General features: G+C 37.1%; 2 protein-coding genes across 6 annotated transcripts in view; both read right to left on the minus strand.

The window, feature by feature from the left end:
• The window catches only part of XKR4 (XK related 4), a 489214-nt gene that overhangs the window by 391641 nt on the left and 80172 nt on the right, over positions 1–17401 (minus strand). The window lies entirely within an intron of this gene.
• Positions 7064–8265, minus strand: LOC117033951 (periphilin-1-like). The gene has a single exon (XM_033126488.1). It carries the CDS (start codon positions 8235–8237, stop codon positions 7542–7544), a length of 696 nt encoding a protein of 231 aa, XP_032982379.1. The 5' UTR covers positions 8238–8265; the 3' UTR covers positions 7064–7541.

Here is a 17401-nt window from a genome sequence, read left to right on the forward strand (position 1 = left end):
AGTATACCAAAAAATACCATAAATCTTCTGAACAGGAAACACATGATTCTCAACAGAAATAAGGTCAGATCAGTCAGAAGCCTATCCATGTTTGAAAATTTAGACATTTACAAAGGTCGAGAGAGAAAACCCATGTGACTGTCTGGTGCTTACCAAAAATTGAATAGACAGACGTCTTTCAGAAAGATTGGCTTCATGAAGTGTTTGTGAACCTGACAATGAAAATTAACTGGGAGGCTTTCCTACCTAAGGCATGCACATTCTCTCACACACCAGCCCCCAGCCCATGAGTAGGAATCTCTAAGTACATGATGGAGTAGAGGACTCTGCGTTTAAATGTGTCTCTTCTTGAGGTAGTGGTGAGGGACTGTGCATAGCATGCAGAGCTGGCAGAGCTAAATCCATTTTGAGCCCTTTCAGTCGTGAAGGGACCTAATCTGTCTATGTTGCAATGTTAATCTCCAACTCAGGATACTATATTTATAGAATATATAGTTCTGAACTCCTTGAAAAATGATGCAATGCAAGTTTTATTTGCCAGAGATAAATATTTGTGGCTGTGCACAATTTGTTCTTTCGTTCTAACAATATAGATCTGCATTTTGTCACAGACCACCTGCATCTCTATGATTTACTTTATTAGGAAACTTAGGAAGAGGATGCGTGCTTATCTCAAGCTTTAGAAGGGAGTTTCAACTTCGTATCTAACAAGTACAGAGAGAAAAAAGTCATTTTTATGGATATTAAAAATTTCATTATATAGAGTATGAAGTGACTATTAAGTGACTTAACCTATTTCCCTTAATTATAGTAACCAGTAAAAGGGGCCATATACCACCAAACATCTAAATGTACACTTTTCCTAAAATTTATGGACCACTCCCAGAATTAATATATATTTATTTTATTTCTGATTTGTTTTAAATATTTATACACACTGGTATGTTCTTTCTTATCTAGAAGTGACTCAAAGGCAGATAACTTTTATAAAGAGAAACTAAAGTAAAGCTCAATCAAGCATAATGCTTCACTTTTAATCTGATAGTGCTGATGTTTATTGGTGCTTCTATCTCCATGGCATAGGTCTAGCTATTAACTCTTTCACTGCGTTAATTGATTTCAAATTTTGTTTTCAAAATGTGTCAGATATCCACAAAAACCAAAAAGTTGATGTTTTGACTATTTTATGCATTTAATAACAATTTGAGCTGCTTTGTATATAAGTGACATTGTTTTTATGTGTAAAAATTTCCTATTATTATTCATTCTTGAAAAACACAAAAATAAATATAGAAAAATGTGTATCTGCTTCCCTAAACTTCCTTTCTGGGAACACTGACAGGATTTTTTTATATTTTACTATTGAGTGATAATTCTCAAAACAAGGAACAACACACATTGCTGGATTTCCAGGACACACAGAACAATAATACATGGTTTGTTTTGCAAACAACTTTCCCCCTTTTTTGCACATTGTGAGGGCATAATGCTGCACATGCAGCAAATAGGTTGCTTTTACTTAGTCCTCAAATTGCCTAGGAAAATGGCCTTCTGTCATTAGAAAGCCTAATTTCTTTTGGTACAGACATCCTGAAATCCCTCTTCTTTCCATCTTTTCTTGAAAACCCATTTAATAAGCCCTCTATAACTTTTTCCCTGAATTTCTGTTGGCTCAATTTATTGTTATGGTTTTGAATGTTGTAATATATAGCCATTTACTAGAGCCACTTCAATGACAAAATGCCATATGGTTTGATACCACTTTTTAGACTTCCTCTCAAAAGAATACGTGGCACAGAGTTGATCAAAACATTCAATTCCACCCATAAATGAATTGTACAGAATTTGAATATTTGGTTTCAACACAGTTCACATTCCTTTTTTTGATCTTACATGCACTTCACTGACACCATCATTCCTAACACTGGAGATCAAGTTAACTCTCCCTGTATCCTGCCAATCATTGATCAATCATAATTTTCCCACATCACTGGGAGGTCACCACGCTTGAGCTTGCTAATCCTCATATGTGAAGATAGTCCTATCCTATTGGCATGCACTGTACCACATGCTCCAATTTTTTTCAATCTTATACTCTCAAAAAGTGCTACACTTGAATAAAAATTGTCTGTACAAACTACATGTCTCTTGCCTTCAAATCAATTCAGCAAGCTGGACACCACTTTTACTCCCAACCAAACTTTCATATCTTGAGATGAATCTTTGCCTGTATGTATATCAAACCGCAATAGAAATCCTGTTCATGAATCACAGAGTGATAATCTTTATGTTCCACTTTGTACTTGGTTTACTGGGCAGATATTGCTTGAAAAATATATATCCCTTGAATTTCAACATGGACTTATCCACACACAATTCTTTATTGCTAATATAGGCAGAAATATATGTATCCTTCACTAAATCTATTATGGGCTTGATTTTTGCAAGCCGATCAGTTTTTGAAGATTCATCATCATTATTGGAAAAATAAAGGAAGGACCTAATTAGTTGATATTCATCCCTTCTAAAACCAGTGTTAAAACCAGGAGTTTGAGTCAACCAGTAGGTATCCTGAAAGTATGACTCTAATGTTGGTTTGCGTACCAACCCCATCCCAATTTCAACAGCTACAAATGCCTTAGGTGTTTCCTGTTCTTGCACATTGACCGCAGCACTCATAGACTTCTGACGCTGGATTCAAGTGTCTGAGAATATAGTTGAACTCCGCAGTAGAGGGAAAAGTTTTTATTGAGCTCGTGGAGTAAACTAGAACGCTGCAGTCAGCAGATGGAAATATTCATTCGGATATATCCGACTGTCATGGCAAAACGGTTAAGAAACTTGAAATTCTGAATAGGATACTTTCTTCATGACCTAGCATCCTGACATAATTCTGAATATGTAGTAAAGTGCTAACAATGGACTTCTTGAGACATTGAATAACCAAACATAAACTTGATAATTTCAGCAGGAAGTTTTAGTTATAAAACTGGATATTTCAAAAATTATTCAATATTCGTTGTCAGGTAACTGTATCTCTCAACCATGATTCTAGATTTTGGAAGCTAGAGTTTATATTGTTCGTATATTATTTATAATCTACGTAAATTGACTCCATAGCAACCACAATATTGGATACAAAACTGCTTTTTGACAAAGCCAATTTTTATTAAAGACTTGAGTTACAAAACCTAAGCTTCTCATAAAAGAGTCTTAAAAGCGTCTTCAACCATCAGATGAAAATTTGCCTTCAATATCTAATTATTCACCATCTCCTGGGTTTCCCAGAAAATATCATATAGATGTTAATAATTTCAAAATGCTATCTTTGGGTGTATTCAGAGCCAAAATCAGCAGCACTTTATTCCTTGCTATTTTCAATTATAGAATTTAATATTAATGTGTTTGTGTGTACAAAATTTTGAAGTCTACTAATAAAATTACTTTCTTTCAGATTACTACTCAAAGACTTATTGCCTTAGTCACATCTCTCTGATTATCTTCTCATCTAGGAATGAATTTAAGCCTCATAATGACATCCTGGAGAACAACCTGGAGACAAATACGGCCATGTTACAGGATAGTTGCCGGAGACAATCATGCTGTGTCACAGGCCTCTTCTGTGGGAGATGTTTCTGGCACTGTTGAATCAGTTCCATTTCAAACCTCTTAAATGATAAATTACCCCTGAATTATCTTTAACTGGTATAGGATTATCCTGTTAACTGGGAGAGACAAGTGACATTTCCTACTCCAACCAGCTAATAAACAGAGTTGAAAGAGGTCAAAACCCTAAGCCTTCTGATCTTTACCTATGTACTGCCCAACACTTATGACAAGGGACTATTCAGTCATGGGTGGAGGGTAGTAGGAATTAACCTAAAATCACAGGACAGTTGCTTTATTTTTTGCTGAAGAAAGTGTTCAATAAGACATTCAATAAGCATTACTAAATATATGCCAAGCACTGCAAGGCACTGGACTCTCAACTATATGGAAGATATGGTTTCTACCCTTCTGTCTGGTGCAAGCAATATCTTTTTGTTCTTTGGAATGAATTCAATACAGGATGCAAACAGACCGGCCTTATCTTCATTTTAGGTACATATGAGATGCATTTGCAACACAGTTTTTACTGTAAATAAAAATTGACCAGGTGGTTTGTCAACTTAGCGTGATAGGTTTATGCAACAAATCTAGAAGTTTCACATTTTTCTAACGTGAAAAATGAAAATCGTCACTGAATTAAACATCCTCATTCTTAATTGTTGGTATTACTTTATAAGCCAAGCATGTTTGGGCAAAGCTATTATGCTGGGCCCATAACCAAATGTTAGTTCAACAAATTTTTATTTTTATTATTATTATTATTATTTTTACAATGTGCCTGGCCCTGTGCTAGGCAATGGGTTACAGACATGAAAGAAGCTGTAAGAATAAATATCAGCTCCCCTGTGAGGTGACTAGAAAAAGTGTTGGAAGAACAGTGGAGAAGGGCAGTGCAAGAAAAGAGGACAGCACAATTAAAGGCATAAAGTATGAAACAATGTCACATGTTCTAAAGCTATACATATTTCTATATTGATGTGGCATGACAAGACAACGGAGGAAGGGGAAGATTTAGAAATTAGGCTAGAAAAGTAAGGAGGGGTAGGTCATACCGAAAACAACAGCAAAATGCACACACATTCATTGAGCCCATGTGACATGTCAGGAATTGATCTTGGTGTGCATGCATTAACCCATCTAATCCTCACCACAGTGCTCAGAGGGGGACTATCAGCTGCACACACGGGGAAACAGAACAGGATAGCTGCAGGGGCTGAGTATCTGTAGCAGTTCAAAGTCCAAGGTCTAGGAAACTATAAAGGGAGCACCCACAGTAACCCAAGTAACAAAATTATTTGCTCCAGCTGCAAAATGATGTGGAAGCAACACTGACATCATCCCCTGCTGCCATGACGAATATACACATTCCAGTCAGAGGAAAAGAAAACAATCACATTGTACACTGACATCAAACCCAACCAACCAACCAACCAACCAACCAAGAAACAAGAAAAAAGAGCCAACACATCTAGCTCTGGTTCCCCAAATGAGTGAAACCTTGAACGTTTCCTGTAAATTGCTGATAGCTGAACAGAAGCCATTTTATCCTTGGCTTTTCTATTGCTGATGTCTGAAAATTGTCATAGACTTTGTGGATATAATAATCATGTGAGAAAATGACTGTTTTTTTTTTTAATGAACAGACTAATTGTAAATTTGGTAACATTGTATGTGTGTTTTACATACATGTTATTTTAAACTTAACTAGCCTTCTTGTACTGCACAACTGAGTTGCTTTCTTTTTCTAACTGCTTTTTTTTTTTAAATTTATTGGGATGACAATTGTTAGTAAAATTACATAGATTTCAGGTGTACAATTCTGTATCACATCATCTATAAATCCCATTGTGTGTTCACCACCCAGAGTCAGTTCTCCTTCCATCACCATATATTTGATCCCCCTTATCCTCATCTCCCACCCCCCATCCCCCTTACCCTCTGGTAACCACTATTGTCTGTGTCTGAGTTTTTGTTTGTTTTTTGTTTTTTGTTTTTGTTTTTGTTTTTTTTTACTTAGACGTTTATCATTTATATCCCTCACACTGTGGACCCCCCCCTGCCCCATCCACTATCTCTCTGACATCGCACTGAGCCATCCCATTTCCACTATCTCCACTCCCAATGCTGTACTCCGCCTCTTGTAAGTGTATACATACCTATATATACATATATATATAATATTATACTTGGCATTCATTATTGTTCAGATTCAGGTGTACAGTGCAGTGATCAGGCGCCTACATCTTCCCTGAGATGGTCTCCCAAATGGGACATGTGTCTATCGGATACCCTACAAAATCTTTACAACATTATTGATTACGTTCCCTAGATTAATTTTCAAAACCCCGTGGCCATCTTATGGTTACTGATTGTTTTCTAATCCCCTCACCTTCCCCCTTGCCCCCACCCCCCCCCGCCCATCTAGCAACCCTCAGTTTTTCATCTCTGTCTCCAAAACTGTTTCTGATTAGTTCATTCACTTATTCTTTTCTTTAGATTCCGCATATAAGTGAGATCATATGGTACTTATCTTTCTCTGTCTGACTTATTTCACTTAACATAATGTTCTTTAGGTCCATCCATGTTGTTGCAAATGGTAAGATTTCTTTCTTCTTTATGGCTGCGTAGTACTCCATTGTATAAATGTACCACAGTTTCTTAATCCAGTCATCTACCGATGGGCATTTTGGTTGTTTCCATGTCTTGGCTATTGTGTATAATGCTGCAATAAACATAGGAGTGCATAAAGATTTTTGGAGTTTTGGATTTCTCTGGATAGATACCTAGGAGTGGAATTACTGGATCATAGGGTAGTTCCATTTTCAGATTTTTGAGATACCTCCATACTGTTTTCCATAGTGGCTGCACCAATCTGCAATTCCACCAACAGTGCACAAGCGTTCCCTTTTTTCCACATCCACGCCAGCACTTGTTGTTTGTTGATTTATTGATGATAGCCATTTTGACCGGGGTGAGGTGGTATCTCGTTGTGGTTTTTATTTGCATTTCTCTGATGGTTAGTGAGGTTGAGCATTTCTTCATATGTCTGTTTGCCATCTGTATGTCCTTTGTAGAAAACTGTCTCTTCAAGTCCTCTGCTCATTTTTTAATTGGGTCGTTTGTTTTTTTGGAGTTGAGTGAGTTTTTCATAGATTTGTGATATTAATCCCTTATCAGATATATCATTGGCAAATATCTTTCCCCATTCAGTAGGATCCCTTTTTGTTTTATTGATGGTTTCCTTTGCTGTGAAAAAACTTTTTAGTTTGATATAATCCCACATGTTTATTTTTTCTCTTACTTCCCTTGCGCGAGGGGATATATCAGTAAAAATCTTACTCCGGGTAATGTCTGTGAAGTTTCTTCCTATATTTTCTTCCAGGTATTTTATGGTTTCAGATCTTACATTTAAGTCTTTAAGCCATTTTGAATTTATTTGACCACACAAATGGTCACATATTATGGAATACTACAAACATAAGTACAGAAGCTGTTCTCTAGGACTTGAAAAATCAATTTACCCATCATTTTAGGGGCGAGGAAAAGTATGGATTAGGAGACTCTATATGTAAAGAAAATTCTAATTAAGATATCTTAGACTATTTTAGATGTTTATTTGATATTGGAAAGGTGATCAACTATCATAAAGTAGTTCTCTTCATCACAAAAACTCCATATATTAAGGATTTACACAATCCAGGGGGGAAAAAACCTAGAAACATTTTTTTGCCTGAGCAAGTGATCTTCTAAAAAGGCTCTCCAAAATCTTGATTAGAAGTGTCATACTCTGCAATGAAATGCTTGAGTTCTTCAACACTCCGTTCTCCTATTTCATGTAAATTCTGTCTTAATGCAAACTGTATAGACTTTTATAATGAAGGATCTTTTTCAATCAGCATTTTCACAACCATCCCGAAAGTTTCACAGTCTTGTCAGTAAACCTGTTCAATCTCTTTGGTTTTCGATGCTATTGCTTTAGAGCAACTGTTCAGCTGACTATCTTCAAATAATTCTATGTCATCTGTTGCATTTGACTCAGGTTCTTCTGGCTGGTCAATGAACAATGGTGCTGTGGGTCCTGCCTCATACTCAGAAATTTCAGGTAAGTTACTTTCATCTGCCTTCTCTAGCTTTTCCGCAGCCCACTTGCTTGCAGCCTCAGCAAGCTCCTTTTCAGGTAGCCTACTGGGTTTGTCTAGCACCTTTGATGAAGGAACTGCTGAAGAACTTGAGGGTGAAGTGTCTCTTGATGTTTTCAAAGACTGAACAGGTCTCTCTTTACTTCTGTGTTGAGACTGATGGAAAGAATAAGTTTTGCTTCTCTCTGGAGAGTAGCTTCTACTACTGACACTGGAGCCAGATCTGCTGTGTGGAGAATCCTTTCGGCTTACAGGTGACTCTCTGAGAAAAGAACTTTCTCTTTTATGAGGAGACTGGTCTCTCACATAAGGGGAAGGGTAGAAACTTTTTCTTCTAAAGCCATCCCTCGTGTCCCTGTATTCAGGCTGATGACTTGTAGAATGATCATCTCTTGTCCACTTATAGCTAGATTCGTCACTGGGGTGACTTTGCGGAGGTCCCCGTCCTCTCGGAAGACTTTCATAGTCATATCGTCCCTGGGACCACATCTCATCTCTTCTGTAAGCCACAACTCTGGACTACGCGAAGACCCCGTAAATGTGATGGCCCGCTCGTCACCGCTTTCCAGGCAGGCGCTCTCTAACTGTTTTTGATTTTGAGTGTCATTTTTAGTGTAAGAAAGAGGGGGATTAAATTTTATATATATATATATGTATATACACACACATATATGTGTATATATACATATATATAAAAATGTGTGTGTATATATACACATATGTGTGTATATACATATATGTGTCTATATACACAAATATATGTGTGTACACACACACACACACACACACACACACACACACACAGAGGGTGCCAAAAAATGTATACACATTTTAAGAAAGGAAAAAAAACTGTATTAAAATTGTAATACAATGAATGACGCTACCATTCATTTGATTGACGTCCATCATTTGAGCGAACGTTATACTACACATTGCTACTATAATTCAATTCAACTTCGAAAAGTAATACATAGATAACATCTCTTAAAATGTGTACTTTTTTGGCACTATATATATATATATATATATATATATATATATATATATATATATATATATATATAATTTGTATGAAGAAACTCTGAAAGAATGCAAAATATAAAAAATGTCAGATCTGAGAATACAGAATAAGGAGACCTAAAGTGATGGCTAGATAAAATGACATAGTGACCCTGATAACTAAGTAAAAGGACACAGTGAATCTGGGAAGTAAGACCTATGTTGTCCCATTTTGTAGGTGGGCCTATGGAGACCTTCAGCTTTTCAGAGACTTTTGAAAGGTCTACGACTAAGTAGGATTCAAATCCAGGCTTGCCTGGCTCCAAACTCCATTTTCATTCCTTCTCCCCACTCTGCAGTCCATCAGATATAATAGCAGATGCTTGTAAGAATATAATTTTTATCAAATGACTCACAAATAAAATTCAGCTTTATCATCTCAAAATTATTCTTTAATTATTCAGAAGTGATTTTTATTTTCTCTATCATAACTGCTGAAAATTATCTTCACCCTTTCCAGAGCCTTTTTATTGTATAGTGTATATATGTATATGTATATAGAGCCATTTTCCTGCCTTTATCTGAAAAAAGCAATTGAACCTATGAAGTAAATATATTAGCTATTTTCAGTAAACATTAATTTCTAGAGGGTATAATAATCTGATACCAAAAATACCACAGAAGAATTGACAGAAGATTATTAGATAACAGTGCCAGGAAGTAAAAAGTTCACTGCTTAAGTAGGAAGGGTTTAGAGAAATTGGCCTTCTCCGGTCTGACAGTGAACTATAAGCTGTGTGTCTCACTCTTTGCCAGCCATGCACTCACTGATATCTGAAAGTCAGAGGAAGATTTTTGTCCAGAAACTCAAACTGTGGGGGCTAAACACTGCTACCCCACACGCTCTATTTTCTGTTGACTGACTGAAATGTTTCCACAGAGCTTGTCATCACGGTCTCTATGCCTTCCAGATTAAAATGAGTGCAACCAATTGATATAGAAGGCAATGGATGCATATGTCTCATGCATATCTGTAGTGATTTACTATTGCTACTGTAACAAATTACCACAAACATAGTGGCTTAAAAAAACACAACTTTAGTTTCTTACATTTCCATAGGTCAGTAGTCTGAAACAGGTCTCACTGGGCTCAAATCAAGGTGGCAACAGGGCTGTGTTCCTTCTAAAGGGTCTAAGGGAGAATATGTCTCCTTGTTGTCCTTTTAGAGGCTACCCACATTCCTTGACTCATAGCCCCATTTCTACATCTTCAAAGCCAGCTACATTGCATCTCTCTGATGCTTGTTCTGTAGTCACATCTCCCTCTGACTCTCTTTTTCTGTCTCCCTCTTTCATTTTTAAAGACTCTTGTGATTATATTGGGCCCACCTGGATAATCTAGAATAATCTGCCTACTTTAAAGTCAGCTGATTAGCAACCTTAATTCCATCTGTGTTAGTAAACACCCTTTGCTTTGCAGCCTAATTCATGGGTTCCAGAGATTAAGATGAGGACATCTTTGAGGGACCAATATTCTGCCTTCCATAACTATCTTAACATACTTGACGAGTACATCATTTACAATCCAAGAGTGGTATGTTTGGAATATGCTGTAAACTTTTGGGTGAAGTATATAATTATGAATAATATAAATATTCATCTAGAAGGACAAATATTGCCTGTTTTGTTAGAGTATAAGATAGTTTCATAACTCAATATACCTGCAATATTATAAAATGACAGATTTAATAACTAGGGTTAAACTAGGGTCAAGAAGATATTCACTCATTCTGATTATTCTTATAAGAATCAGTATTGGTTAGGAGGAGAGTAAGAACTCCTTATATCTGTTGTCACGCAGCAGACTACCCATCTGTCCCCTCGTACCTAGCCCTAAAGAAAGAAGAGTGTGTGAGACTAATCCTTTCAGGGACTTTGCTTCACCTTTGTGCTTACACCTTATGTCTCCCTGTTTGGCCCCGGAGGATGGCTGGTTAGCCAATGACGAGTAAGATTCCCCACGCGGGGGACAACTCAAGCCAGGCACAGCAGGAGAACTTACCGGGTTGATAGAGGTGGGCACAGACCCCCACCTTCCCCCAGCTAAGGAGAGCTTCTGCCTTTGTGGCTGCATTCCTTCCCATCACCTACTTGGGAAGAGATTCAATGGTGTAATAACATCAGTTCTCCATCTATCCATTTCAGTAAGTTTCAGCATAGGTTTTGGCTCTTAGGGCGGTATATCCTGAAATTGACGGTTCAGCTGCTTGCAAGCAAGGGTAATTTGTTCAAATCAGTTTCTTAGTATAATGTGTGAAATTCACAGACCTTGGAGAAAACAATGTTGCTTTCTTGTGTATGCATCAATAAAAGCCACAGGACAGCCCCATTCAGGGCTCTCATCCCTTTGAGGCTGTGAGACTCTTGGCCCCTGTTTCATAACTTTCTTGATTTCTGTTTCCTACTTTCTTAACCCTTCGCCCACCGCTTCTCATTCGCTCACTGCCTGTGTTGCGCTGGACGCGACATATATCCAATATACAATGTCTCCTTTTTATTTGGGGTTTCTTGGCTATATAAATATCATTATTTGAGGTACAAAACTTAATTTCTAAATAGTAGGTATTTCCATTGTGGATCTACCATTTTAAGTTTCTACTTAATTGAGGAAACAGCTTAATATCACTTTATCTGAAATCAATAAAGTTTAGTTTGATGGAAGAGAAAAATAAATAATTTTGCACACTAGTGTTTCTGAGCACAAAGGAGGAAGGATGTCCTGGTCCTGGGTCCTGAGTGCCCATTCACTCATTATGGTTTTGTGAAAGGACAAACCTTGATGCTGGGTTCTTGTCCATCTGGTATTCTATTGGAAATGGAACATAAAACACAGAGGACCTTGAGAAAGTAATGAGCTAGTGCCCCTCTGTAACCCTGAATTGAAAGGTTGGAAGACTGATATTGGCTTTGGCATTTACTGTTCAAATTCAATCTTCACAAAGAGATGAAATCACTGGTGGGCATTATTGCCATTTTACCTACCCTCCCGTCTTCCTCCTGCAGTTTCAGTCCAAACAGGCTGATTGGAAACCACCCCTACCAGAAGGGCTCAAAGAGCTACGGAGCCTTCCCCAGCACTGAGGCCATATGAGTTTTATATATATATATATTTTTTAAACTTTTATTTATTTAAGTATGTTTTTTCCAGGACCCATCAGCTCCAAGTCAAGTAGTTGCCCCAATCCAGCTGTGGAGGGCACAGTTCACAGTGGGTCATGTGGGGATCAAACCAGCAACCCTGTTCTTAAGAGCACGTGCTGTAACCAACGGAGCCAACTGGCTGCCCTGAGTTTTATATTTTAAATTATATGTATAATATATTAGCAAATAGCACCATGTATAAGAACTTTGAGTCAAGTCAGTATTTCAAAGAGCACATGTCATTAACCTGACTGCTTACTCTTCAGAATTTAGCATGAAACACATGTTTTGAAAGAATAAAAACTAGATAAAAAATATTTTTAAACGAACATGATTTGAAAAAAACCTATTTGTTCCTGAAACGCTCATTAAGAAGCAGTTTATCAAATGTGAACTGGATTTTCCATAGGCCTGCAGTCTGCAAGAACGTTTCCACAGTACCACAGTTAATCAGTTAATTGGATACAGACAGAATGGTAGACTCAGGGAGTTCAGTGTATGCACTTCAGAGTTAATTGCCATGCCCTTATTTGTAAAATAAATGTAAAACTCCTGGAATTTCTTGCTTATGTGAACAAAGAGAGTATATCACCAAGGAGAAGCTGAAAAGGTGACTTGGGAAGGCTCCAAAGTATCAGGACAATCTGAAAGAATTTTTACCACAATTTTGACAGGAGAAGATACATTGGATAGGCATAAAACAACAGAATAAACAAAAACTAAAGCAAATAGATGAGATGACACAGGGTGTGTAGACAACAGGGCATCTGTCTTTCCCACGGTGAAGATCTGTGCCATTTTTTTAAATTACCTTAGAGCAATATTTTCAGAGTGATTTTCCTGACTCTAGAAAATAAAGCACAGGAAAGGAGAAAAGTGTACAGAACTGGAAAATATATGTATTTAAAAATTATTATAAAGTAATAACCTATCAGCCTTGTGTGTAATTTGGATGAAGGATTTGATATCTGTTATTCATCTCTCAATTTAAAGCATTCATTCTTTCCTCTATATCTATGATGAAAAACAACATTACAGACAAAGCAAAAAAAACAATGAAAACAACTCTTCTGTTCAAGGTCCTACCTGCTCAGAAATGAAGAAAAAGGAATGCTTGGTTAATAGAAGAGTTACAGGTTCACGTAGTAAAAGAGAAATGAATATTTCACAGGGCTATCATTTAGAACAACAAATTCCCTGTATTTATTGTTCTTCTCTTCTTAAATAATGGGAATTATTTTTAAAGAGGCTACAGTTTCCCAATTTTTATGGCTGTATTATATTCTACTGTAACATTATCTTCTCTCTAAAAGTGTCTACACTTATAATAAATGACCAATTTCTTACCTTACTTGATCTATCAGCCTCATTTTATAGTTGATCACTCCCTCCTCCTTGAAATTCTCCGTTAGGTGGTTTCTTAGCTATCACACTCTCCTGGCTGTCCTTCTATTTTTCTGGGCACACCTTCTGGCTTTTATGCTGGTTCACCCCGTCTCCTGGATCTCTAGATGTTGGAGTCCTCAAAGAGCAATTATTGGACCTCTTCTCTTTTCATTTCATGCTCATTCCTTCAGGGATTACATCCACTTGTATAACTCTAAAACCCATCTGTAAACTGATGACTCCCAAACATATACCATGTTTCCCCGAAAATAAAACCGGGTCTTATATTAATTTTTGCTCCAAAAGACGTACTAGGGCTTATGTTCAGGTGATGTCATCCCGAAAAATCATGCTAGGGCTTATTTTCCACTTAGGTCTTATTTTTGGGGAAACACGGTCTGTCCAATCTGGATACTGTACTAGCTAGTGAAATACTAATTTTTAATAATAGATAACCAAATCTCAGTGACTTAATGCAACAAAAATTTATTTCTTATTCCCCAATTCTATAATAAGCATTCCTAATTGGCAGGTGGCCTTAGACCTGGTTCTTCAGGGACCAAGCCTTTTATCATTTTGTGGTTCTGTCTTCTTCTATTAGAAGTACACTGAGGATGGCAAAAAAGACTGAAGTATCACACTTGAGAGATTTTTTTTTCTTTTCTTCTTTTTTTTTAAATTAAAGTTTATTGGGGTGACAATTGTTATTAAATACATAGGTTTGAGGTGTACAATTCTGTATTACATCATCTATAAATCCCATTGTGTGTTCACCACCCAGAGTCAGTTCTCCTTCCATCACCATATATTTGAACACTTGTGAGATTTTCACGGGCTATGCCTAGACATGATATGTATTACTTATGTTCACATTTACAGAGTTGAACTCAGCCCCAAAGCCAGACTCACTGCAAGGAGGCTAGGAAATTTAATCTAGCTGGATGCCATGGAAGAAGAAGGTCTAATAAACATCTCAATCTTAGCATACTCAAACACAGAACTCCTAATATTCCTTCTCAAAAAAGTCATTTCCCCCCCCCCCCAGGGTCTTCCCAGTCACTTTAAGTGACAACTCCATTCTTCCAGTTACTCAGGCCAGACACAGAATCATCCCCAATTCTTATCGCTGTCTCATCTCACATTCAGTCCATCAAAAAATCTTTTGATTCTACCTTCAAAATATATATAGAATCAGATCTCTTCCCACCAGTTTGACACTTCTATCTTACTCTAAGCCTCCTTAAAATTATGGCAAAAGCTTTAAACCTCTACCCTTGCCTCCTTGCAATCCATTCTCAACACTTAGCTTTGATGACTCTTTTATTTATTTATTTATTTATTTATTTATTTATTTATTTATTTATTTATTTATTTCAGGACATTTTGCTTTATTGATTTTCCATATAATACATATTTTTCCTTCAGATTCACTATACACAATAGCCAAGACATGAAACAACTGAAATGCCCATCGGTAGATGACTAGATTAAGAAACTGTGGTACATTTATACAATGGAGTATTACACAGCCATAAAGAAGAATGATGATCCTTTTAAAATGTAAATCTGATCATTACTCTGCTCAATATTCTTCAATGGCTCCATGTCTCAAAGCAAAAGATTATCTTTGCTCTGGACACTAGGTGGTACTGGATCGGCTGTCCTTATTCCTGCTCTTCACTCTTTCACTCACTCTGATTCAGACATGTTGAGATTCTTGCTGCTCTTGAACTTTTGTGCAAGGCACAAAAATCCCTCTGTTTGCATTTCCCCCAGATGTCACATAGCTCACTAAATACCATCTATTAAGGCAGATTTAAATCATTCCTCCACTCCACCCAGAACTGCCTCTGCCATTCTCTGCTTTATTTTTTTCTGCACAGTACTTATCACTATCATACATATTATGTACTTTCTTAGTAAAATGTTTAATTCTGCTGTGTGTTTTTTTTTCCCATTTGACTGTAAGACCCATAAAGGCAGAGATTTTAGAGGTAGATGAAAGACAGGCTGTGGAGAGGCAGGGCTGACTGTGAGACAAGAAATCTCCGCCCTTCTGAAACTTATGGCCAGACCCCAAGGCAGAATGGACAGTTGGTGGTCTGGGAGCTGGCTAAGACCAGCTGTGACCAGCTAAAACCAACATGGTAACAGATTTCACCTAGCAGTGACCCTAAGACTCATTATATGCTCATTACAATTCAATAACATGGTAAAAGACACAACCCCACCACCACTGTCAAAAATGGAAAGACCATAAAAGGACACAAAATGGCTGATGAAGCCCATCTGAGAAATCTCCACCCGTTCCCAGAAAAGTCATGAAAATTTCTCCTACAACTTTGAATGTATAGCCCCTAACTAAAGGGACACCAATAATAATAGGCTTAAAACCCAGCAGGAGTGGGGCTGCTCTGTCTATGGAGTAGCCTGCTTCTTGCCTCTTCTCTGTTTTAATAAACTTATCCTTGCTTTACTTTCATTTCAGCTCGTGCTTGAATTCTTTCCTGCTCACTGCCAAGAGCCCAATGCCTAGCCTCCTACAACACTTTGATGTATTGTTTGTTGGCTTGTTTGTTTGTTGTGTCCACAAAACTGGTATAGAGTTTGGTACACAGTAGGTGCTGAAGACATATTTTTAAAATGAATAAATGAAACATTTATCTTTAAAGTCTCAGGGTAGCTTCCTGTTCTAACACCAACCAGCCAGTCTCCTTACGTTCCATCAGCAGGATGACAGTGCTGAAACTTCTCTATAGATTTGGGGACCAATTATCCCTAAGTATTACCTTTGCCATGAAAAGAAGATACCTTCTGTGGCTAAACAGAATAGAGAAAGTTGGACTGGTTGATTATTGCCAATGCAACATTTATTGGGCCACAGTGCAGGCAACATGAGCACTGTTCCTTCCTTCCCCAACCCATTTGCTTGATAGAGACAGTCAAATCCACAGACTTTGCAACACATGCATGTTTTCCCTGCTCCCCATTAATTTTGCTCAAAGTTGTGCCCAAAGTCATTTCTGAATACATCACACTTAACCCTGAGGGTGAAGACATATAAAGAACAAAGGTAAAATATGTCCTGACTCATTTTATTTGTACTTAAGTAGTTTCGTTCTCTCAGTACGTATAAGCATTGACATGCTATTTTTCCACAAATTTCTTTGACTCTCAGCTGCCACATATCATGAGCTTTCAGATAAAGAGATGAAGATTTAAGTCACTTTGATTTTAAGATTTCTCTTTGCTGAGATTGTTTATGACAGCAAAGCTAATTATAGGTATTTAGAATTTAGCAAATGTTTTGAAGATTATTTTCAGTTTTTGGCCTCGTTTTTGTTTTTTTACATACTTTATAATATTTGCAAGTTTAGTACTACCAAAATTTTACATGAACTACTCAGGCAAAAATATCTTATTGCTGGTACTCATGATTAATGTTTCATAACAGTGAGAAAAATACATAATTATTGTGAATACTAATGATGCATAATACCTATGAAGGACATTACATGGTCAAGGAAAGATCTTAAAATAGCTGGCATTTTGATTAGCGCTGATTTCTCTTTTGTCTTCATACACATAGATGCATTAATACACCTCTAACATGTCCTTAGTCTCACGTGGAGAGGTTCTTACAAATCAGCACTCTAATTTCAAATAAAGAGCAGGTAAGCCATTTTGTCTCTACATCCAAAAATAAACTATTGGGAAAAACAAGAATATTGAACTTTCGTTGTCTCACCTTCTATGGGGCCTGACCATCCAACTTCCCAGGGCCATGATACTTCCTATGTGCCACTAGCCCGTAATTTCACAGATTTTGCCTTCTGACAAGAAACATCATGTAAATCCAAACAACTTATCCTGTACAACCAGTCCCAAAGGACACTGGAGAGGTAGGGGTGCATTAGGAATTTGGGGAATTGTAAAGCAGAACACGCCATCTTTTGTTATGAAAAATGGCACTTATTTTCAACCTGAACACTGGGGAATATATGTCAACTTTTATTAGGAGGATTTGGAATAAAACAGAGTAATTTTAAAACTTGGCAGTGTTACTT

The sequence above is a fragment of the Rhinolophus ferrumequinum genome, chromosome 14 (assembly GCF_004115265.2).
Source record: "Rhinolophus ferrumequinum isolate MPI-CBG mRhiFer1 chromosome 14, mRhiFer1_v1.p, whole genome shotgun sequence".
Classification (NCBI taxonomy): Eukaryota; Metazoa; Chordata; class Mammalia; order Chiroptera; family Rhinolophidae; genus Rhinolophus; species Rhinolophus ferrumequinum.

Coding starts and splice junctions, on each gene's coding strand:
- LOC117033951 (XM_033126488.1), bottom strand. CDS start 8,237: ATGTGGTCCCAGGGACGATATGACTATGAAAGTCTTCCGAGAGGACGG.